Source organism: Geotrypetes seraphini, chromosome 8 (genome assembly GCF_902459505.1).
Source record: "Geotrypetes seraphini chromosome 8, aGeoSer1.1, whole genome shotgun sequence".
NCBI lineage: Eukaryota > Metazoa > Chordata > Amphibia > Gymnophiona > Dermophiidae > Geotrypetes > Geotrypetes seraphini.
The window spans coordinates 145,179,872-145,205,842 of record NC_047091.1 but is presented as its reverse complement, the minus strand read 5'-3'; the positions used below and the strand labels follow the sequence as shown (position 1 = coordinate 145,205,842).

At 40.5% G+C, this 25,971-nt stretch overlaps 1 protein-coding gene across 17 annotated transcripts in view; it reads right to left on the bottom strand.

The window, feature by feature from the left end:
* The window catches only part of RIMBP2 (RIMS binding protein 2), a 598,797-nt gene that overhangs the window by 500,206 nt on the left and 72,620 nt on the right, over positions 1 to 25,971 (bottom strand). For all 17 annotated transcript variants that reach the window (XM_033956341.1, XM_033956346.1, XM_033956345.1 and 14 more), the window contains exon 3: positions 19,723 to 19,827. In XM_033956341.1, coding sequence (XP_033812232.1) covers positions 19,723 to 19,827 — 105 coding nt within the window. The remainder of the gene's footprint in view (positions 1 to 19,722; positions 19,828 to 25,971) is intronic.

Below are 25,971 nucleotides of genomic sequence, written 5' to 3'. Positions count from 1 at the left end.
AAAAAAAAAAAAAAAAGAGCACATCGACATCTGCGCATGTGCACAGGGCCTCCAGACACAGCCCCAAGCTCAGGGACTTCCAAAACTCAGACAAACTGATGGGTTTTGGAAATCCCTCCGGGTACCCAGACAGTCTTTTAAAAAGAGAACATATCCAGATTTTGCTGGATGTTTGGTAACCATAGGGCTTACTTACTTTGGACTCAGGCCCATTCACAATTGTGGCACCCTTGTTAAGGATGGCGAGGATTCCCAAGCCTTACCAGCTGAAGAGGTCTTGCTCTGGCAGCCTAGAACACTCCCATACTCATTGCAGCTTGCAGTACTCTCTATGGGCCACTGCAGCACTGGCTCACCTCCCTTTGCACATGCTCAGTTTATGTTCAAACACAGGAGGGAGGAGAGTTTGGTGATGGCCCATAGAGAGTGATGCTGGCGGCAGCGAGTACAGGAGCATTCTGAGCTGCTGGAGCAGAAGCTCTTCATCTTAGAGGGCTTGGGAATCCCTACGAACACAGGTATTTATTGAATTTAGGGTCATGGAAGGTGGGTGAAATAGTGTGTACTCAGGACCACCCAACCTGGCACGTCTGGCTATGCCACTGCCGAGATCTAAATGATCAGCCAAGTCAGGATTTTAAATTAATGGGTTGAAATACAAAGTGAATTAACTTGCCAGAAATTGCTCCTGGCTGGTTAAATTGCTTGTTCAGGGCTAATCAGTCATTTTCACTGGCACTTAATCAGCCGGTGATGCTGAAAATGTCTGGTTAGCGCCTAACTCAAAACCGGCTATTTTGGGGGCGGAATCAGCACTTGGCTAGTAAAGTGCCAGTATTCAGCCATTTACTGGCCAAGGTAACCACATAAAGAGGTCCAATCTAAATGCAGTGCCCCATAGCTGAATATCGTACTTCACTGGCTATGCTTTTGTGGGCCCTGCAAACCTGGAAATTCAGTGCCGAAGCCTGGACATGCCCTGGGATTGAATTTTCGGGCATAACATGAGTGGTGGTCAGCAAATCACTGAGAGATACCAGCTGAATATCGACCCCTAAGGAATTTAACTGCCCTGCTCATTCCACCATGATCCAGTATTACAGTCCTGAAAACAATGGGTCCAGCGTGGGTGAGGCGGGCAGTGCTGAGATTAGAATGGTCATATGTTCACTGTGAACCCAAAGTTATATAACTGCAAAGATCTCTGATAGCAGTTCTTACTCAAGAAGTCGGCAAATTAAGATCCTTAACAATACATCCAACAAAGATCCGTTACTGAATGATTGATGGTAACGAAAGATTATGGCAGATAATGACCTAAATGGTCCATCCAGTCCTCTCAACAGTCACACTCATTATCAGTTTACAATTAAACCTTACCTGTACATGATCCTGGTATCCTTTTGCCATTTTTGGGACCAAGACAGTAGGTCAGCTCAACATCGTTCTTACATTTTAATAATAATAACAGTTTATATACCGCAATACCGTTAAGTTCTATGCGGTTTACAATAGATTAAGCGAGGTACAAATTGATTGAATTTAAGAGGGGAGAAGAGGAGAGTTAATAGGACCGGAAATGCGTTGTTGAGGAGAAAGAGATTAACAGGACAGAGGAAACACTATAGAGGAGAAAGAAGATGAGTGGGTCAGTTGTCTAGATACTTTAAGAACAGTTGAGTTTTTAGACGTTTTCTGAATTCCTCATAAGTAGTGGGCGAAAGCAGTTGATCTAGGTCTTTACCCCACAATGCTGCTTGATGTGAAAGAAAGTGTTCATGGTGTTTTTTCACTTTACAACCTCTAACTGGGAAGGAAACAAAATAGGAATGAGAGCTTCTCTTGTGTCTGTTGGCAGAGAAGGAGAAAAGGTCAGTTATCAAGTTTCAAGTTTCAAGTTTATTCATATTATTTGATTGAATGCTTTTCCAAATTACAAAGCGTTGTACAGAAGATAAAATAAGATTTAAAGAAATCACTTATACATAGTATATTAATCAAACATACAAGGGTAACTACTTTTAAAAACCACTAGAAACAATAGGAAAGTGGGGAAGAAATACAATTTTTAAAGAAAAAGTACATAAAAGGGAAGTACATTAGGGGGGTATGAGGAAAAGGATTGGTGACAAAAAAAAGATCAAATGAGAGAGCTATTAGTAGTCTTGATTTAAGGGAGGTTGGAAACTATAAGATTTTACCGTGGAAATGAACTTTCAGTTAAAGGCTTCTTTAAAAAGAAGGCACTTTAAACTTTTCTTAAATTTTTGCAAATCCTGTTCGAGTCTTAAGTATAAAGGAAGATAGTTCCAAATCGTTGGAGCAGTTACAGAAAAGACAGAAGCACGGCGTGTTCCGATAATTTTTAAAGAGGGAACATTAAGAGTAAACTGAGAGGATGATCTAAGAACTCTTGACGAACTATGTGGAATCAGAAGCCTATCTATAAATGCAGGTGTATTTGTCTTTATTGTCTTGAAGACTAAAAGAGCTATTTTATATGTAATCCTATATGTTATTGGCAGCCAGTGAGCCTTTTGAAGTAGAGGTGTGACATGGTCAAATTTTTTTGAACCTGAAATTATCTTTATTGCTGTGTTTTGTATAAGTTGAAGACACCTTATATCCTTTAGATATGCCCCTTTTAATAAGGAATTACAATAATCTAATTTTGATATTACTAGGGAGTGAACTAAAGTATTAAGGGAAAAAAGTATCAAGAAGGGGGACAATTGAACGAATCATTCTCAACCTATAGAAACAGTTTTTGACCAATGCACTGATGTGTGAACGGAACGTGAGATTATTGTCTATTAGGACTCCCAAAATTTTTGTGTTGGTAGTTTGATTAAGGGGTTTATTGTCGATTACGATTGGGTTAATGAGTTGTACTCCTTCTTTCCCTGAAAAGAGCACAGTAGTAGTTTTATTGATGCTTAGAGATAGCTGATTGACATTAAGCCAGTCATGGATTTTGGCCAGCTTTTGGTTAATATTAGATATGTCCTGGGAACTTGTGGGATCAATGGTATGCAAAAGTTGGAAATCATCTGCATAAGCATATACTGTGAATCCGATGGATTGACAAAGGGTTAAGAGAGGGGCCAAATAGATGTTAAACTGTATTGGAGACAATATAGACCCTTGTGGTACTCCGTAATTTGTTTGATAAGGTTTTGAAAAATAATTTTTAAAGCACACTATAGAGAATCTATCTGTAAAATAAGATCGAAACCAATCTAGTACTTGGTCTTTTAGACCGATGGAAGAAAGTCGTTGGAGTAATAAATGATGGTCAATTGTGTCAAATGCTGCTGCTAAATCTAAGGAAATGAGAATGACAGATTTATGTTGGTCCATATAGTAGTGGATAGATGTGACGAGACCTACTAGTGAATGTTCTGTTGAATGATTTTTACGAAATCCTGATTGGTTGGGATGCAAAACCTGAGTTTTATCAATGAAATCTGACAGTTGTTGAAATACTACTTTTTCAGTAATTTTTGCTAAAAATGGAAGACTAGCTATTGGATGGTAATTTGAACAATCGCAAAGACTGATTTTTGAATCCTTAATAATTGGAAGGAGAACAGAGTGTTTCCATTCAGTCGGGAGAGATGAAGTAGACAGACTTTTATGAATAATTTGGAGAATAACTGGGCCAAATATTGAGAAATAACGTTTAAGAAGGAAAGGAGGAAAGGATTCAGTTTTAGAACCTTTTAGTTTTATAGTTTGAAATAGATGTTCTATTTCTGTTAAAGTTGGAAGAATAAACTTAGAACATGAAGCTTGTAATGACATATAACTTTTTTGATCTTCATCTGAGATATCAGTAATGGCGCTGGATAAGGATATGCTAGTGCTATGCTTGTCTAGACTAGTAGAAACATTATTAGTTATATTTGCTCTAATTGACGTAATTTTAGTATGAAAAAAACTTGCTAAACAGTTGGCAGAAGGAGTGTCTTCTATTGAAATTGCTGGTTTATGTTTGAAAATTGTTAATTGTTTTAAAATTTTGAAAAGTGATGAGGAATTCTTAGTCATAGAAATTTTTTTAATGTAGTATTTTTTCTTTGTCTTGTTAATCATTTGACGGTAATGTTGAGAATGTTGTTTATAATTATCCAGGTTGTTTTGTGTAGGTTTGGAGCGCCATTTGCGTTCTGCTGAACGCAACTGTCGTTTTAGTAAAGCAAGAGAAGAATTATACCAAGGGTTTTTTTGCTTTTTAGGAGAGATAGTTTTGATTGTTATTGGAGCTATTTTATCTAAAAGAGATTGACAAGTATTATTCCAAATAATTAATTGGTCATTTATTGTTAAAGATTTAAATTTATCTAGATCAAGTAATGGTGAAGTAATAAGCGAGTCATCAATATTTTGGAAGTCTCTTACCTTGATAACTTTGGGTGACCTAGGGGAGTCTTGATGAGGGTGTAGTTCTAGAGTTGTTTGGATAAGACTATGGTCGGACCAAGGAACTTTGAGTATTTCAGGTTCAGAGAAGTTAGAAAGTAATTCACAAGGGGCAAAAATCATGTCTAGTGTATGACCTTTTATATGTGTTATGCCGGTTTTTAATGGTATAAGGTTGAGATCATTTGTATAGGTAAGAAAGTCAGAAGTATATGGGTTAGATTTATCATCGAAATGAAGATTAAAGTATCCTAAAAGAGGAAATGGAGATGTGGTGACAAAGTTTGAAACAATTGATAATAACTGAATGAATGTAGACTGGTTGATTGGTGGTGGGTTATATAATAAAAGTAACTTAATGTTTGGGTTTGTATTAATTTGTAATCGAATATATTCAATGGAACTTACGGCTTGGGTAATTTCGACTACTAGTGATAAATTTGATTTGTAAATGATAGCGAGACCACCACCCTTCTTACCTGTGCGATGGTTGAAACAAAAGTTGTAGCTAGAGGGGCTAGCATAAGAAAGATATGCTTCGTTGCCCTCTGTGAGCCAGGTTTCTACAATGCAGAGAAGATCAATTGATTGATTAGTTAAAAGATCTTTGATAATATGATGTTTGGTTCGTAGAGATCTGACATTGATTAGGCCTATTTTTAAAAAATTGGGTAGTGATGGAGTGATGCATTTAGATGGGGATAAATTGGACAACTGAAGAGAGTTGTTTGGGGCTAAGTTAATCAGGTTAGTAGGGTTAAGAGTGGATAAGGTGACTGCAGGGGGAAATCTGCGGCCCCATAGAGCAGGGATTTGAGATAAATTTGGGTCCATTGACAAATAATTGGTAAGTGAGCAAACTATTATTAAATAAATGTAAGATTTAAATTGAATCTTTCTGAAAATGAATTGTGAATTTAAATTAAAGAAGAAATGTAATAAATAAAGAGAAATGAAGATATTGAATAACTCATAGAGTTGCCCGCAAAGTTATGCACAAAGGAGCGCAATAAGGAGCAGGACCTGCTCCTTATTCGCGCTCCTTTGGCGCGCGCCTTTGCGGTGTGCGCCACAAGAGGGGGAGAATTTATCGGCATGTACCAGCTGATGTGGAGGTGTGTCCAGCGGGCCGCCGCTTTGCGGCGGCGATTCAAAATGGAGGGGAAAGACTGAGGGAACCAAACACAATAAAATTATACATTAATCAGATAACTAAAATAAAATCAAGTAGTTGATAATACAACTTATAAATTAGCAGTAGAAGATAGACATTGAAATTTCAAATTATTTAAAAGAAACAGCGTTGATAAAATCAATTAAAACAACTAAAACAGATAAAAAGGTTAACTTACAGAACATCAGTTAAAACAGATGAAAAAAAAAGGATTAACTTATAAAAAATCAGCTAAAACAGATAAAAGAAAGCAAAGACTTACATACAGACCAGTAAAGTAAACGTACTCTAAATTAGAAAGTGCTCTCTACAGCCAATAGTGGAGCAGTGGATTTAGCGATATTGGTTTAAGAGTTAAGTGCCTAAAGCATTAGCAATACTTTGGTGAGACAAACTAAGGTCCTTATGCGGGATAGGCGTGTGCCGCAAGAGGGGGAGAATTTATCGGCATGTACCAGCTGATGTGGAGGTGTGTTCAGCGGGCCGCCGCTTTGCGGCAGCGATTCAAAATGGAGGGGAAAGACAGCTGATGTGGAGGCGTGTCCAGCGGGCCGCTGCCTTGCGGCGGCGATTCAAAATGGAGGGGAAAGATCTAAATTAGAAAGTGCTCTCTACAGCCAATAGTGGAGCAGTGGATTTAGCGATATTGGTTTAAGAGTTAAGTGCCTAAAGCATTAGCAATACTTTGGTGAGACAAACTAAGGTCCTGTATTTAGGGGCAAGTCCATTTAGCGCTTTAAAGCAGAAGCAGGCGAATTTAAACTTTATGCGTGCTTCCATCGGTAGCCAATGTAACTGCCAGTAGTAGGGTGATACATGATCGAATTTCTTTAGTCCGAAGATTAATCTGACCGCTGCATTTTGCATTAGTTGTACACGTCGCATATTTTTTTGGGAAATGGCTAAGTAGGCAATTTTACATTAGTCAAGTTGACTTAGTATGAGGGATTGGACCAGGGTTCTGAATGCCGACATATCGAAATAAGCCTTAATGGATCTGAGTTTCCAGAGAGTGAAGAAACCCTTTCTGATTAAGGAGTCCACTTGGTCTTTCATGGTTAGGCATTGGTCTAGAGTTACGCCTAGTATCTTTATGGTGGGCTGGATGGGGTGATTAAGTTCATTGATGCATAGAGGTGTTTTGATGTCAAACGGAAGTGGTGAAGCAATGAAGAATTTTGTTTTTTCTGAATTAAGTTTGAGCTTGAAGTATGTCATTCATTGCTCCATCATGTTTATGGCTTCTGAAGCCTTGGGAATAGTTTCCGAGATAGAGTCAGCAAATGGGATTATAATCGTGAAGTCATCTGCATAACTGAATAGTTTTATCCCCAGCTGAGTTAATTGCAAGCTCAGTGACAACATGTAGATGTCAAATAGCAGTGGAGACAATGGTGACCCTTGTGGCACACCGGATGGATTGCTCCAGGTATCGGAAAGCTCATAATTGAAGCGTACCTGATAGGTGCGGGATGTAAGGAAGCCACGAAACCAGTTCAGCACCTCGTCTTTGATACCAATGGCGTCTAGGCATTGTAGCATTTTCCTGTGGTCTACCAGGTCAAAGGCTGAACTCATATCGAATTGCATAACCAATGCATTGAGGCCCCTGCTAAACAGTAGGCGCAGGTTGTCTAAAATAGCTGCAATTACTGTCTCTGTACTGAATAAATGTCTGAAACCGGATTGGGTTTTGTGTAGAAGAGAGAACTGATTAAGATAGTCCTTCAGTTGGGTGTGCACTAGTCCCTCCATGATTTTTACAATAAACGGAATGGATGCTACCGGTCTGTAGTTGGTTATTAGGGCTGAGGGTTCTTTGCAATTTTTTAGAAATGGGGTTATTATTATGTGACCGTTATTAGAGAGGAACTTCCCATTTTTTAGGTTGTGGGCCAGGTATTATAGCAGCGATAGTTTGAATTATAATGGTGCCACTTTCATAATATCTGGGGGGCATGAGTCCAGAACGCAATAAGTTTTAGAGTATTTGTTGTATAGTTTGGTGTAATCATTCCATTTTAGGTCTTGAAAGGAGCTCCAGATCATGTCTGCTGGTATGTCATTTCCTTGGGTGTTAGCTATTTGATGATCATTAGGGTCGTTTGTTGAGCAGTGGTTTCTAAGGTTTTTAATTTTTGAATCGAAGTGCAGCGCTAAGTCATTCGCAGAGGATAACTTAGTGTGGTGTGTGGGTATGGTGTATTGAGTGGTGTCGAATAAATTTGTGACCAGGTTGAATAGCTCTTTTGTATTGATTCCTTGCGAATCATTGCAAGATGAATTAATTTTAGTGGAGAATGCTTTACGTTTGTCTTTTATCATTTGTTTGTAGATTTTTATATTAGCTCTAACTACTGGAGTTGCCGCCCAAGTCTCTCCTACATATCCTAATCTGTCTTGCCATACAAGGAACACAGACCGTAGAAGTTTGGTTAAGGGGTCAGGGCCAATGCATGAGATTTTTCTGCCCTTGCCATCAAAACTGGATAATTCTCTCTCCTATGACCTCTACTGCCTTGACCCTAGCACACCTTCTTTTGCTTGCAAGACAACAGGTCCCAGTCCCAGTCCCATCTCCATTGCTAAAAGAAAGCTCTGTGAGGAAGCACCTCTTGACTGCTTTTGTGATGTTATCCTTCAGATTCTGTTCTAACCAGGCCAGTCAGAGAAGAAACAGAGAACCAGGAGGTCACACTACCTCATAAGTCCCAGCCTATAGGGAGGAAGGCAGTCATCAAATCACCCCTTAAGTACAGCAGCAGAGTCCTTGACAAACATGGTATATTACATTAGTTTTTTTTATTCGATCAATACATTGTGGTTCTAGGCGGATTACAAAAGGATGAGATTATGGTCATATCCAGAAGATTACAGGGAAGTTATTGGTCGGAACCTTTACAGTTTGGTGATGGAATGAGGTAATTGGTTGTTATCAGGAGTTTGTCTTGACATATTTCTTGAATAACCTGGATTTTATTTCCCTCCTGAAGGCTTTGTAGTTTGGTGCTGAGATCAGTAAATTGGAGATGTGGCTGTCTAGTTTTGCTGCTTGCATGGCGAGTAGTCCGTCATCTATTTTTTTACGCTGAATTTCTTTGATTGGGGGTTGGGTGAAGGGTGAGTTCTCCTTGGTCTGGAAGAGTTGTTCCGAGTTAGGCAAGTGTTCAGGTAGGATGGCCCGTTGCCATATAGGGTTTTATAGAGCATGCAGAACAGTACAGAGGGGCAGCAGAGACAGGAGAATAAGCTTAGAGAAAGTAGACTAAGGCAGAGCCACTTGGAGGAGCAGAAGTAATGAAGTCCCACAGGAATCTTCTTGCAACCAAGAAAGTCATCTGTGCTGCCTGTTAGGAAGTGTCAGCTCTGTCCAGGACTGGAAAATGACCTTTCTTTTATTACTTTGAGTGGAAATTTTTCTTAGGTGAAGATTCTAAGTGCTATAAAAGGGAAGGTTAAGGAAGCAAGCACAGAAAACCTCTCACCTTTCTTCTGTGTGACACTTTGATTTATAAATGGGAAAACAGCTCATTTTTCTTATTCGCCTTACACCATAGCTGGCCAATTAAAGCATCAGAAAGCCAAAGTTCAGTCTGGCAGATAACTGTGATGAGATGGATTCATTTTAGAGAGGTAAGCCAGCTTAAAACACTAGAACTAATAAATATGTTAATGAGACCAAGTATGTTCAGCCAATCAGATTGCAGACCTGGTTGCCTAGCCATCATGTTTGTTGATTTATGGAATGAAAGTGGTACAGCAGTAATGAGATGACATTTAGGAAGAAGAGAATCTCTGTGATCCTCCAATTTATTATACAACAGTGACTGCTGCAAAGTGAGGGGGGGGGGAGAGACAATCGATGGAGAACTTTACAGATGACCCTTCCTCAAAATCTTGCCACTCATCTCTGCTGAAGACAAGTGTTTGGGTTACATGGTATTCTCATGTTCTTGCGCTCTTGAACTGTTCAGATCCCATTAAGCTTTCATCCCAGTGTCTGTTCTAATACCTGTGGTTGATGCCAACAGTTCGACTGCTCCTGAGCCACTGTAAACCATCCTGCCTGTTGCGACCAACTCACCCCACAAATCTTCCCAACCCAAGGTTTCATAACACCTTATTAACTGCATTGTACCTTTCCTCACAGTGTTATGTCACTAGTCCCAGGTTTCCATGAATCACTGAAATATCCAGCTCAGTCTGTTATCAGTTTGAGCTGAACGTTTTTGTATATTGTTCTACTTTGTATGGAGCTCCAATAAAACCTGTCACTCTTCACCCATTGCAGGGTCCTGCCATCTAGTGGTCAGTTTTAAGAACATAAGAATAACCTTACTAGGTCAGACCAACGGTCTCAGTCTGCTTTTGGGATTCCTGACTAAAATAAAGCGGCTGTAAGAGCAAGCGTGAAAAGCAGTTATGCCCATTTCAGGATAAATTTTCAATGGGCCAAACACAGAAACAGAGAAAATAAAGGCAGGTAAAGATCATATGACCTATCCAATTTGCCCATCCATACCATCTACTATCTCTTCCTCTCTCTAAGAAATTCTACAGGGCCGATTTTCAGAGTGCAGGAGGCAGCCCAGCTACCTCACACGGTCAGCGATGAACCCGGAAATTCAATGCCAGGACTGTACTAGGCGACTAGCATTGAATATCCAAACTATTTTTAGTTGCGGTTGACATTATTGGCCAAGCCAATATTCATTGTAGGTCGTGAATTGTGAACTTTTGAATCCAAACGTTCATATATTTCAGCATTCAAGAAGTTGAACAGCATTTCAGGACTTTTGCATCTTATAGCTTAGCAATATTGTTTTGAAGCTTCAGATTCCTTTTAAATAGGGTTGTCAGGCGTTTAGATTTACCCGGACAATCATGACTATATATGGACTGGAGATGATATAGTTTGTTTCAAAAAAAAATTTAACAGGAAAAATATGGTTCTCTAGGAAATTATTGCAGATTTTAGGTAGGGTCAGTAATATGTGATATGTGATTTATATTTCTCCATTTTAAGATAATGTATTTTGTATGTTATAATTGATGAAAATAAATTATACAGTAAATTACTGAAATGTTTCTGTAAATATTAAGCTTCTATTTATGTGGAATGAAACTCTAATTAATAGCCAATTATTTAAGTTGTGCTAACCCCCCAATTCTACATATGATGCATAAAATATTGGCGCTGATCAGGATGTGGCTTGGCATGATACTATACAGTATAAAGCTCCCAATATATATAGAATCATCCTTAGTGGCCATATACAGAATAACCTTTACAATCACCAAATACTTAAGCCCTATATATAAAACTTATCTTCTGAGTGAAGCAAACACTGTATAATAGTCTCATAAATAGCCACACTCTTGTATCTAAAAAAGTTGAAATGAAATTCTTCACAATTATATCATTTATCATATTCACCACAGTTCAGCAGTGACCTCAGCGGCTACACTCAAACATCATATTTCATGTAAAGTTCGAGTATTCAGTGGCAAGCCTCCTCATCGGTCAACTTTCATCTTTGCTTCATCTTTGCAACTTAATGCCATCAATATCTTATCTTAGTTAGCAGACTGAATGGGACTCTGACGTGAATTCGTGTTTTGCAAATGAGCTGTCTCAAGGAGCATTCCCATTTAGAGCATATTACTACATTCTCCGTGCTGTTTACGCACACCCATTTAGGCCAAGAAAAACCATGCGTAAATACTTGCGCCGAAGTTGCATGCAGATTGGGCATATTCCATTACAATACACCTAACTTTGAGAAATGCCTATGAACCACTCTTGCTCCTCCCCTGGCCACGCCTCCTTTTGCAATTCATGCACTAGAAGTGACGTGCACCAGTTGTGCGTGCAACTTTTAATTAGTGGCAAATAGCATTGATTGTTAGCACCAGTTGACTTGTTAAACGATTAACTTACATGTGCAAATTGACTGTGCATAACAATTTGTGTGCACAATTTATGGCGCTGTATAAAAAATTTAAGGCTAAGTGTAAAGTTGAGAGCTCATGCTTATACAGAATTAGTGGACTGATGTCTAAATTTAGGTGTAGCTTATACAATTGCCTTTTTTTGTTCTACAGACATTAGGTAAGGCTCACATGTATACTTTGGAGAAAAGGCAGGAGAGGGGAGATATGATAAAGATGTTTCAATACCTACGTGGCATAAATGCGCATGAGGCAAGTTGCATAAGAATTGCTATACTGGGACAGACTAAAGGTCCATCAAGCCCTGTATCCTGTTTCCAATAGTGGCCAACCCAGGTCTCGAACACCTGACAGAAACTCAAATAGTAGCAGATCTGAGATTGTGATATCATAATGCCTCATTCCACCAATGTCTAAGCGCCAACCTCACCAGTGATGTCACAATGGCTTGATTGTCCTGCACTTGGCTCACATAAAAACATAAGAATTGCCATACTGAGACAGACCAATATCCTGTTTCCAACAGTGGCCAACCCAGGTCTCAAGTACCTAGGCAAAATCCCAAAAATAGATTTCATACTGCATATCCTAGGAATAAGCAGTGGATTTCCCCAAGCCATCTCAATAATGACCTATGGACTTCTCTTTTAAGAAATTATCCAAACCATTTTTAAACCCCGCTAAGTTGATTTCAACACATTCTCCAGCAATGAATTCCAGTGTTTAATTACATGTTCTGTGAAGAAATATTTTCTCTGCTTTGTTTTAAATCTACTACTTAGTAGCTTCATCGCATGCTCCCTAGTCCTACTACTTTTGGAAAGAGTGAGCAAGTGATTCACATCTACCCTTTTCACCCCACTCAGTATTTTATAGACCTCTATCATATCACCCCTGAGCCGTCTCTTCTCCAAGCTAAAGAGCTCTAGCCACTTTAGCCTTTCCTCATTGGGAATTCATCCCAAACCTTTTATCATTTTCATTGCCCTTCTCTGTACCTTTTCTAATTCCGCTATATCTTTTTTGAGATACGGCAACCAGAACTGCACACGGTATTCAAGTTGCGACCATACCATAGAGCGATACATGGGCATTATAACCTATTCCTCTTAGTTTTCCATTACTTTCCTGATAATTCCTAACTTTCTATTTGCTTTCTGAGCTGACACTGCACATTGAGCTGAAAGTTTCAACGTATCCTCAACCCTAGATCCTTTACCTGGAATGAGGGGGCATAGGATGTAGGTGAAGGGGAATAGATTCAAAGTAACCTTAGAAAATACTTTTCATGGAACAGGTGGTGAATGCTTGGAACGGCCTCCCAGTAGAGGTGGTGGAATCAAAAAAATGTATCTAAATTCAAGAAAGCTTGGTACAAGGATGTTGGATCTCTAAGGGAGAGGAGGGGATAGTAGAATGCATGGTTAGGTAGACTTGATAGGCCAAATGGTCTTCATTTGCCTTCATTTAAAAAAAAAATATATTAAAAAAAATGTAAGAATTGAAATGTTCCATTCTTTTTCCACACATTGTCTTTTTTTTTTTTTTAATAAATTCTTTATTGTTTTTCAAACTTTAACAGTGCATTACAAATAATATAACATTAGAAGATTACATAAAATGCACCACAATACACAAATAGAATAGCAAAAACAACCATTTCCCCCACCCCCTCTCAATTATGAATACATTAAATCATATTATTTATATAGCATTACACTCAATTAACTCCTCAAAATATCCTAACCTCCCCTCCCCCCACCCTGGATGTCTAATGAACGGTGCTGCACTGCAAAGATGAACAATCTCTTCTCAACCACCCTGTTCCTGCTAGTTACCTGTGTTAAAGTTTCACTCTCTGCTCTATCCTCTCAGATCCCTAGACAATGTGGAACTGAATACTAGTGACCTGGATTGGCCACTGTGAGAAGGGCTACTGGGCTTGATGGATCTATGGTCTATTCTTATGTTCATAATATGTAGAATAGCTATAAACAGTCTCACCATTTTCAGATCCTACTTCATATAGTGTGGTGTAAGAAAGTTTGAACACATAAGAACCTAAGAATAGCCTTACTGGGTCATACCAATGGTCCATCAAGCCCAGTTGCCAGTTCTCACGGTGGCCAATCCAGGTCACTAGTACCTGGCCAAAACCCAAGGTGTAGCAATAGTCCATGCTACCGATACAGGGCAAGCAGTGGCTTCCCCCGTGTCTTTCTCAATAACAGATTATGGACTTTTCCTCCAGGAACTTGTCCAAACCTTTCTTAAAACCAGCTACACTATCCACTCTTACCACATCCTCTGGCAACTCGTTCCAGAGCTTAACTATTCTCTGAGTGAAAAAAAATTTCCTCCAATTGGTTTTAAAAGTATTTCCCTGTAACTTCATCGAGTGTCCCCTAGTCTTTGTAATTTTTGATGGAGTGAAAAATCGATCCACTTGTGCCCGTTCTATTCTACTCAGGATTTTGTAGATTTCAATCCTATCTCCCCTCAGCTGTCTCTTTTCCAAGCTGAAGAGCCCTAACCATTTTAATCTATCCTCATACAAGAGGAGTTCCACCCCCTTTACCATCTTGGTCACTCTTCTTTGAACCTTTTTTAGCGCCACTATATCTTTCTTGAGATAAGGAGACCAGAATTGAACGCAATACTCCAGATGAGGTCGCACCATGGAGCGATACAGGGACATTATAACATTCTTAATCTTGTTAACCATCCTTTTTTTTTTTTATAATTCCTAGCATTTTATTTGCTTTTTTAGCTGCCACCACATATTGGGCAGAAGATTTCATCATATTGTCTACGATGACACCCAGATCCTTTTCTTGAGTGCTAATCCCCAAGGTGGACCCTAGCATCTAGTAACTGTGATTCAGGTTATTCTTCCCAATGTGCATCACTTTGCATTTGTCCACATTAAATTTCATCTGCCATTTGGATGTCCAGTCTTCCAATTTCTTAAGGTCTGCCTGCAATTTTTCACAATCCGCATGCGTTTTAACAACTTTGAACAGTTTAGTGTCATCTGCAAATTTAATCACCTCACTCGTTTCAATTTCCAGATCATTTATAAGTTAAATTGCACCGGTCCCAGTACAGACCCCCTGCGGCACTTCACTGTTTACTCTCCTCCATTGAGAAAGATGACCATTTGACCCTACCCTCTGTTTTCTATCCAATAACCAATTCCTAATCCACAATTGAACTTTGTCACCTATCCCATGACACTTTAATTTTCTCAGGAGCCTCTCGTGAGGAACTTTATCAAAAGCATTCTGAAAATCAAGATACACTATAGCAACCGGCTCACGTTTATCTATATGTTTATTCACACCTTCATGGAAATTTGTGAGGCAAGATCTCCTTCGGCTGAACCCATGCTGACTCCATCTCATTAAATCATGTTTGTCTACGTGTTCCACAATTTTATTTTTTATAATCGTTTCTACCATTTTACCCGGCACTAAAGTAAGGTTTACCGGTCTATAATTTCCCGGATCTCCCCTGGAGCCCTTTTTAAAAATCGGCGTAACATTGGTTGAAGAAAGTCCAGTGGCTACCTGTGCGCTCACGTATTATTTTCAAAACATTAGTACTGGTGTTCAAAGTCATTTACCAAGGGATTCCCTGGTATTTATCGCAGACTATGGCAATCTACCGGCCGCTTAGAACTTTGCAGTCTGAGGGCACGATATGATTGTTGTTGATGGACTTCTCAAAAGTATGCTATGAGAACACAAAATCTACTGCTATTTCCATCATAGGAGTAACTCTGTGGAACAAATTAACTGGTCTGCAAAGAGCTCTTCCTGATATTCAGAAGTTCAAGAAAATGCTTAAGACTACACTTTTTTGTAGAAGCATTCCAATGAATGATGATTCTGGTTTATTTTTGGTTTTTGGATTGACATATAATTGAGCGCTGCAAATTAATTGTTCTTATTGAATGCTTTGAAATGTTTGTTGTTTGTATTAGTTTTGTTTTCCTATATGTTTTTATTTTCTGTATGCTGCTATTTGTAAAGCCGCCTAGGAATAGGTGGTTGAAAATTTTTTAAATAAATAAATGCAGCCATACTTTCAATGTGTTGATATCCACACTAGTCCTTGGGGATTTCTTTTAGCCAGTCATGTTTTTTATAAAATCCACAAAGAGCTTTTAGGCCTGGATTGGCCACCGTGAGAATGGGCTACTGGGCTTGACGGACCACTGGTTTGACCCAGTAAGGCTATTCTTATGTTCTTATATGAGCCAAGTATAAGACAATCAAGCCATTGTAGCATCACTGATGAGTTGGTTCTGAGGCACTTTGGAATGAGGCATTATGACATCACAATCTGGAATGTTGCTCTCATTGGGGTTCCGGAATCTTGCTATTCTTTGAGATGCTGGAATGTTGCTACTCTTTGGGTTTTGGCCAGGTACTAGTGACCTGGATTGGCCACCATGAGAACGGGCTACTGGGCTTCATGGACCATTGGTCTGACCCAGTATAATTATTCTTATGTTCTTATATGAGCCAAGTATAAGACAATCAAGCCATTGTAACATCATTGATGAGGTTGGATCTGAGGCACTGTGGCATGAGGCATTATGACATCACAATCTCAGTTCTGGAATGTTGCTCTCATCGGGGTTCCGGAATCTTGCTATTCTTTGAGATTCTGGAATGTTGCTACTCCTTGGGTTTTGGCTAGTGACCTGGACTGGCCACCGTGAGAACAGGCTTCTGGACCATTGGTCTGACCCAGTATGGCTATTCTTATGTGAGCCAAGTAGAGGACATTTAAGCCACTGTAACATCACTGATGAAGTTGGTTCTGAGGCACTGTGGAATGAGGCATTATGACATCACAATCTCAGCTCTAGAATGTTGCACTCATTGGGGTTCCGGAATTTTGCTATTCTTTGAGATGCTGGAATGTTGCTACTCTTTGGGTTTTGGCCAGGTACTAGTGACCTGGATTGGCCACCATGAGAACGGGCTACTGGGCTTCATGGACCATTGGTCTGACCCAGTATAATTATTCTTATGTTCTTATATGAGCCAAGTATAAGACAATCAAGCCATTGTAACATCATTGATGAGGTTGGATCTGAGGCACTGTGGCATGAGGCATTATGACATCACAATCTCAGTTCTGGAATGTTGCTCTCTTCGGGGTTCCGGAATCTTGCTATTCTTTGAGATTCTGGAATGTTTCTACTCCTTGGGTTTTGGCCAGGTACTAGTGACCTGGATTGGCCACCGTGCAAACGGGCTACTGGGCTTGATGGACCGTTGGTCTGACCCAGTAAGGCTATTGTTATGTTCTTATGAATATAAAGAAATCTAGCATTGGCAAGGTCCAGTGCCTCACACAACAGAGCCGCTTCCAGCTTTAACACTGTACAATCTGACAAACATACTGACACACGCATTCTACAGACTGAAGCAGCTACAACCCAAACATACTCTCTATCTGAAGAAGTGCCTGCAGTCAAGCAAAGCCCAGAGTTGCTTTCTCTCTATTTGCTTCTCTCCTGAATTTGTATTTCTCGTTTGTGATGTCAGTTTTCACATGCCATGTGTTCAGAAGCGTTGCGTATGGCATCCGATATGAGCGGTGAACTCTAAGCTGATATGTTGTATAACAGAGGGATATATTGGTAGCATGTGCAAATGAAGCTTGCGTGATAAATCGATTATTGACAGTGCTGCGTAGTGGGGGGGGGGGAATGTTTTGTTTCATTTCTTTTTAGTTTCACTGGTTTACCAAGCGAAAATTCTAAATCATGTTAAAAGGAAACAAAACAAATGTTAGAGATATTTATGGAAAACGTTCCAAATTCATTCTCAGGTCTTTTTGAATTTTGGCTCATTTCACACATTTGTTTGAAGAAAAAACAACAACAGTTTAATACTTATAAATCCATAGATTAGCGCCTGCTAATCTGATGTAGTGCACAATGCAGTTTTAAAGACATACCAATGTGTACTACTACTAATAATTATTTATTTTCTTATATACCGCCCTACCAGTAGGTCTGGGCGGTTCACAACAGGAAAAAGCCGAAACATTTCAGCACATGATACAATTTCAAAACACACAGACTAATATTATAAAAAAATTAAAAGATTAAAACATGCATTAAAAAGAATAAGAACCGAAACACCTCATTCTAATATCAAAAACAGCATTCTTGTTTTTCAAATAGTTGGGTTTTTAATGTTTTCCTAAAGGTAAGGTAAGAGTAGGATTGAACAATCATCGGACTTAACCAGGAGTTCATCTTCCCTGCCTGGTACGCCAAAGTCCTGTCCAAGAAAGTCTTATAACTACAGGCCTTTGGGGTAGGGAAGATAAACTTACCCGAATTTCTAGTACCTTTCGTTGAATAAGAGAATTTCAAATAGGAAGTCAGATATGAGGGCAGTAATCCGAAAAGCGCCTTATAACAGATGCACCCAAACTCTGGCCCCAAAAGGCAGCCATTTCAGTTTGGTATAAAAAGGACTAACATGGTCGTATTTTTTAAGATCAAAAATCAGACGAACTGCAGCATTCTGTACCAGACGAAATCTTAATAGAATCCCTCGTACTGAGTCAACTTGATTACTGTAACATCGCCTATTTAGCAATTTCCCAAAAGAATATGCGACAATTACAATTAGTGCAAAATGCAGCGGTCAAACTGATTTTCGGGCTGATGAAGTTTGATCATGTGACACCTTACTACCGACAGCTGCATTGGCTACCGATGGAGGCACGCGTAAAGTTTAAGTTAGCCTGTTTCTGCTTTAAAGTACTATACGGTCTAGCCCCTAAATACATAACTGACCTTTTCTCCTTCTCAGCCAACAGACATAAGAGAAGCTCACATTTGAACTTCGTTTATCCCCCCAGTTAGAGGATGTAAACTCAAAAGACACCATCAACACCTTCTCTCTCATCAAGCAGCATTATGGGGTAAAGATCTAGAACAATTGCTTACGCCTACTACTTATGGGGAATTCAGGAAACGCCTAAAACATATCTGTTCCTGAAGTATCTAGGCAGCTGACCCGTACAACTCTTTCTCCTCAATAACTGATCCCTTGAGCTGTTAATCACTAGCTTCCACCCTGTTAAGTTCAATCAATTTGTACCATCCTTTAATCTTTGTAAACCACATAGAACTTCACGGTCCTGCGGTATATAAACTGTTATTATTATTATTTTTACAAAACTGCAGAAGCAGTTTTTAGCGCAGACTGGTGCACTCAATGCTCTGCATTGCTTCCAACATTCATAGGAACTCTATGAGCATTCAATTGTAGGCGGCGATAGGCATCCTACCGCTGTCTAACCAGCCAGTCGGGATGCACATTAAAAAAAAAAAAAAACAGGCAGCCTACATTGTGGGCATTTTCGTGAGCCTAGGGAGGTGCGTAGGGCCGCTTAAGCTTGCACAAGGCTAGGTATAGGCATGGTTTTTCCCGGAAGTAGTCTTAGGTGAGCTTAGGCAGCCCTAGGTCTCTCCCTAGGGCCGCAATAGGTGCCCAGGGCAGGATTAACCAATAAGCCAAGTAGGCACGTACCTAGGGCCCGGAATGGTCATGGGGGGGGGGCCCGATGAAGGAAGGCATCAACACTGTTTTTTTCCAAACGGCGATGGGTCACTCCAGCATCGATCACCAATGCGGCCCCCCCTCCCCAATCGACAGAAAGTAAGACAAGCAAGCGACGTGGGTAAGAAAGGCAACGGGAACTCTCATTGTGCAAGCGGTGCTGCTTGCCCAAAGCTTCCCTCTGACGCAGCTTCCTGTTTCCGCCTGGGCGCATGGTGGGGTGGGGTGGGGTGGGGCAGGGGGGCCCAGTGTACTTGGGTGCCTAGGGGCCCTCGACAAATTAATCCTGTCCTGTAGGTGCCTGAGATGTAGGCCAGCAAAACAGACATGGACGCTGAGACTATTGTGGCAAGGGAACCTCCCTGCTGTGATCAGTTTAGTGGCCATAGCACGGAACCCATCCCCCTGCAGAGATGACCAGCAGGAGGGATGTCCACTCCCTCTTGCTGGAACTCCCGAATGTCTACAGCAGAAGGAGTGTCCAATTATACTTATTATAAAAAAAAAATTACAGACCTTCAACGGTAAATAGACATCTCATATTTGAATCTAATGGGTCTCATTATCACTAACCTTGATCTCTTTCCTTAACCTCACTGCATGTGGTTTCTGTGGGATCTTGGCTTCTGATCTGTGGTTCCGCTCTTTTTTTGTGAAGTCAGTTCTCTCTTTCTTGTGCTGCAAAACAGAGTAATCACTGGTTAGAAACCGTGAGCGCCATCATTTTTTCCAGCTACATTATGACCTCTGGTATGCCTCTAGGCATTAGGGTCCTTTCTGAAGTTACAGGTACAGTTATTTTATTTGATATATCGCCATTTGTAACAAGTCCATAGTCTGTTAATGAGAAAGACATGCCCTGTATCAGTAGCATGGAATATTGCTACACCTTGGGTTTTGGACAAGTACTAGTGACCTGGATTGGCCACCGTGAGAACGGGCTACTGGGCTACATGGACCTCTGGTCTGACCCAGTAAGGCTATTCTTATGTTCTTATATGAGCCAAGTATAAGACAATCAAGCCATTGTAACATCACTGATGAGGTTGGTTCTGAAGCATTATGACATCACAATCTCAGCTCTGGAATGTTGCTCTCATCGGGGTTCCAGAATCTTGCTATGCTTTGAAATGCTGGAATGTTGCTACTCTTTGCGTTTTGGCCAGGTACTAGTGACATGGATTGGCCACTGTGAGAACGGGCTACTGGGCTTGATGGACCATTGGTCTGACCCAGTAAGGCTATTCTTTTGTTCTTAAAAAGTCAAATCAAAGCGGTATACAATTAATAAAAACAGTAGGCAATATTTAAAATAAAAAACATAACAAGGGGGAACGTATACGAACAAATTAACCAAACTAGACACAAGAGGACAAAAGGGCAGGAAAGGTTTACAATGTCTTAAGGGAAGAAAACCCCAAGCAGGATAGGAACAAAAGGGTAGTATAGAGTAAGAATAAGGAAAAGAAAAGTAAAGATAGTGACTACCTGATCACTAGTAATATGAAAAAAGTTACAAGGAAATCAACTACCGAGTCAGAATTATGGGAAAATATTGCAGAGATAAAGGCTCCCTAGTCTCAAGTCATGGCAAAAGTTGTGAAGTGACAAGTTCAGGGGACAGTGGGAATCCTTCAGAAATTACAGCATGGGGTGGGAGAAGAGAAGTCTATGCCAAAGACGTACCATGATCACCAGGCAGTTGACCACTCTAACTTTTAATTGGCCTTCCTTAAAGCGTCACCAGTGGGGTGCCGCAGGGCTCGGTGCTTGGACATAGGTACGACGAGCAAGGTGATTAAATTTGCGGATGATACGAAGTTATTCAGAGTAGTAAAGACGCAGGGGGATTGCGAAGATCTGCAACGTGACATCATCAAGCTCGAGGAATGGGCATCGACATGGCAGATGAGGTTCAACATGGATAAATGTAAAGTGATGCATGTCGGTAACAAAAATCTCATGCACGAATACAGGATGTCCGGGGCGGTACTTGGAGAGACCTCCAGGAAAGGGACTTGGGAGTTCTGATCGACAAGTCGATGAAGCCGTCCACACAATGTGCTAGGAATGATAAAGAAGGGGATCATGAACAGATCAGAGAAGGTTATCATGCTGCTGTACCGGGCCATGGTACGCCCTCACCTGGAGTACTGCATCCAGCACTGGTCGCCATACATGAAGAAGGACACGGTACTACTCAAAAGGGTCCAGAGAAGAGCGACTAAGATTGTTAAGGGGCTGGAGGAGCTGCCGTACAGCGAAAGATTAGAGAAACTGGGCCTCTTCTCCCTCGAACAGAGGAGATTGAGAGGGGACATGATCAAAACATTCAAGGTACTGAAGGGGATAGACTTAGTAGATAAAGACAGATTGTTCACCCTCTCCAAGGTAGGGAGAACAAGAGGGCACTCTCTAAATTGAAAGGGGATAGATTCCGTACAAACGTAAGGAAGTTCTTCTTCACCCAGAGAGTGGTTGAAAGCTGGAACGCTCTTCCAGAGGCTGTTATAGGGGAAAACACCCTCCAAGGATTCAAGACAAAGTTAGACAAGTTTCTGCTGAACAAGAACGTGCGCTGGTAGGGCTAGTCTCAATTAGGGTGCTGGTCTTAGACCAGAGGGCCGCCTCGTGAGCGGACTGCTGGGCATGATGGACCACTGTCTGACTCAGCAGTGGCAATTCTTAGGTTCTTATGTTCTTGTTACCTTCTCAACACTGAATACCCTTTGGCAGAAGCTTTTTTTTGTTAAATGAGGATATCCAGCCTTGGAAGCATCTTCCAAGGGGTTAATTGCTCAGAGGCTGACACAGGAGCCAAACAGGGTCAGCGCAAGTCACCCTAGGCAAAATTTGTGCTTTGCCACCCTCTCAATACACTTTTGGACCCCTTGCCCCCTACGTTTCGTAAATTAAGCTCAATAATCTTGATTATCTCAACACCATCCCTGTTAAAGTGCCTAAATGGACACCTTGCTTTTAAATGTTAAACCCTGCTATATATTTATCACGGTAGTTTCCAAAAGGGCAAAGAGTTGAAACCAAAGTGGTTTACATATTATGTCCAGGTACTTTCTCTGCTCCTAGTGGGTTCACAAATCAAGGTTTTGTGTCTGGGGGGCAATGAAGAGTTAAGTGACTTGCCTGGGATCACAAGGCACTGCAGTGGGAATCAAGTCTGGTTCACTGGTTCTCAGCCCACTGCTCTAACCATTAGGCTACTCTTACTCCAGGGACATGGGCTGTTTGAAACTTCCCACCTTCCCTGTGGGTTCAGGGATGGGCTGATGAGTCTTTAGGGAGTGTGTGTATCAGGATCTATTGTTTTACTTTGATTGCTGCTGTTTTATTGCTCCACCCTCAATAAATTTTTTTTAAAAAACCTACCACCCTAGGCAATAGCCTAGTCTTCCTGATGGTTAAGCCAGCCCTGCCTTCAGGATACAGAATGAGACAGAGACATATTGTCATCCTCTTGCATTAGGAATCTGTACAGCCTCCACAGGCTTAAAACCTGGTAAGGTCAGCTTGACAGTAAATAAAATAAGCCTCTGTCATAAATGGATAATAAAATAATTATGCAGCCATCACATCACACCTTCTTTCTTCACAATAATGATCTGAAAATAAAAGCCTGGTTTATAACTTGAGTGCAAAAGAAGGGATTTGCTCATTTGCTACTGTATAGTATTTTTGCCCATTGCTACCCTCTAGTGGTTGCTTTACTGCACTGCATATGAAACAAAGACGACATAATGTCTCATCACAAGAGCTTTGTTGGAAGAGCCCAGCTACACCTTCTCTTCCAATCAGTAGGCAGAACTGATATAAGGCATGGTGGGACTCAGAGTGACAGGGGGACTCAAAGGCTATAAGCAGGTTGTGCCTCCTTTGTGTTTGGGCTTACAGCCTCACCTGTGGCTCGAAAGCCTTAATGCCAGGCAGTAGGTGTCAGCTTCATGATTTAAGAGTGACTGGAAGTCAAGTTGACTATAAATAAGGAGAGGCAACAGATGTAAATCATATCTCTGCAAGACAACTCTGACATTTATTTATTTATTTATTTATTTATTTAATTCGTTTTCTAACCCGTTGTCCCCAAAGAGCTCAGAATGGGTTACAGGTTTAAATAAGGAGATTTTCTGTGTAGCAGAGTAAATGATAGTAAAAAAAAAAAAGCTCAACATGGCCCATCTAATTTGTCCAGTATGGTTTTTAAGGTGAATTACTTTTCCGTACAATTATTCCCCTTTTTTATTTGGGATTGTAACTGCCACTCTGTATAGGCTACACCCCTCTTCTGTTTGGTACCACTCCATGTGTGAAATCTTATGTGCTACAAGTAAGCAATAATTCAAATCACTGCACTTTATCTGTAAGGTAATGCTACACATTCATTCATCAATAAACATATCTGAGATCAGTGGCGTAGTAAGAGGCACCGGTATCCGTCCTCCTCTCCACTCCCCCACTACCCGGCACGCGCGCCCCTTCCGTTCCCCTGTACCTCTTTCTTTAACATTCCCGGCGTAAGCAGCAACCCCCAACCTGCTGCTCACACCAGCGTCGGCTCTTCCTCTGACATCACTTCCTGGACACCTGACCCCTGATACAGGCATTTTGTGCCGAAACACAACTTACATGTAAGCTGTGTTATTCATAGTTACTGGAAACACTGGGTGCTAAGCTGAAGCCCAATCCTCCCAAGCATGTCTTAAAGTAGGCCTGCACAACTTCGGCCCTCACCAGGCCAGGTTTTCAGGATTTCCCCAATGAATATGCATGAGATCTATTTGCGTGCATTGCTTTCAATGCATATTCATTGGGGAAATCCCCGAAAACCCGACTGGATTCGGCCCTCGAGGACCGGAGTTGTGCAGGCCTGTCTTAAAGCGTAAAACAAAACAGTTATTACAAACTACACTTAATACGTTCCATATCACATCTTCTGCTTCCATCAGCCATTAATATTCTTGTTCAGTCACTCATTATCAGTACACTTGATTACTGTAATTCTTTGTACTACGGTATCAAACAAAAGGACGTAAATCGTCTCCAACTGGTGCAAGATACTGCAATAAAAATGATCGCCAGGGAAAAGAAATTTGATCACATCACCCCCTTATTAAAATCTGCGCACAGGTTGCCCGTCAAACATCGTCTAACATATAAGATCTTACTCTTTGTTTTTAAAACCCATGTTTACGGATCCCCGTCCTGTGTAGAAAATTACCTAATTCCCTAATTTTTCATGTTTTTAAGATGGAACATAATATGGCCATACATCAGGGATATTATAAGAAGTTTCTGAAGATTTGGGAGCCATTGACAAAATTTTGCGAAGAGTGATTGCTGATTATGCCCTTTGGTCATACATGTCCAGGGTGGGTGGGTGAGAGGGCGGGTTGGAATGTATTTTTCAATTTCTCAATTTGAGTGTAGTTTTTGGATATAATTATGGGGGGAGGGGGTGATATATCTTTTTGTCATAGATTATAATTATAATTGTAATTGTATTTAAGTGCTTTTATAGAATTATATGATTGTATTTTATTTTGCACTTACTTATGGCTTTAAAATGAATAAAAAAATAAAATTACCTAATTCCCTACACACAACCTCGTACCCTTCGTTCCCTCCAACAGAATTTACTTACCGTACCATCTCAAAGACGTATTACTTATACATCCATCCGAGATCGCATCTTTTCAGTTGTTGCTCCACAATTATGGCATGCGCTTCCAAACCATTTTCGAATTTGAAAGATTTTAAAAAAATCACTTTTCTGCTATCTATATAGATATTAGTGTTATGACTGAATGCAATAATATACTGTTCTTATATTTATATAACACTGTTCTTGTTTAAAAATCAATAAAGAATTATTTTTTAAAAAAAAATAAAATTTCACTTTTCATGGATGCTTATAGATAATGGGCTAAAAACTTCGATATGACTTCGAACAGTCCTGGACTGTTCCTGTTGGGAACAGTCCAGGACTGAGCAAAAGAAACAACTTTGAAACTATTTCTTTCTTTCTTTCTTTCTTTCTTATTATCGATTGTATTTCTAATTTCTATTAGATTTTTTAAAACTTTATTTTAATATGTAAATCGCATAGATGTTATTACTAATGTGGTATATCATAAGTAAATATAACTTGGAAACTTAAAGATGCTAGCACAAATTTAGCAGCTGCCCCCATTCTCTCTTCTCCCCTCCAATGGTCTCCCCGCACATTTCTCTTCCCCTTGACCCCTCCCCAAAGACCCCCTCAATGATATTTCCCCAGCCCTAAAGACTCCCACAGTCACCAAAAGCACCCCCACTTTCCTGAAGGCCCCCCCCCCCCTCCAGCCTGCGTTTAGTAATTCCAGATGTCTAGTGGGGGCAGGGCAGGGCAGGAGTTAGCCTTAGTCACTCTTGCCCCTTGCTAGCACTTGGTTAAAAATGGTGCCAGGGACCCCGAGTAGGTGCTACATAAGGACCACAGTTTGACCCCCAAGAAGTAATATCATCAGAATCATTTTGAACCTGGGGGGTGGAGGTGACAGGGAAGGGCTATGCAATTAGGGGGTATTGAGGAAACGAAGAGGGTGTAGCATCCGATTTTGAGCGCCATCTCCTTTAAGAAGCGCTGGGAGCATTGGGCATTAGACCTAGATCAAGTTCAGCACCTGCTTATAAGGGTCAGCCATGATAAACCCCTTTTACCATGAAGAAAATGAATAGATACTAGAGATTTTAGAAGGCAGGAGCAAGAATCTTAACTGTATTTGCATTAGCAGCCCATGATGTTACTGGGATCATCTCAAGCAAATA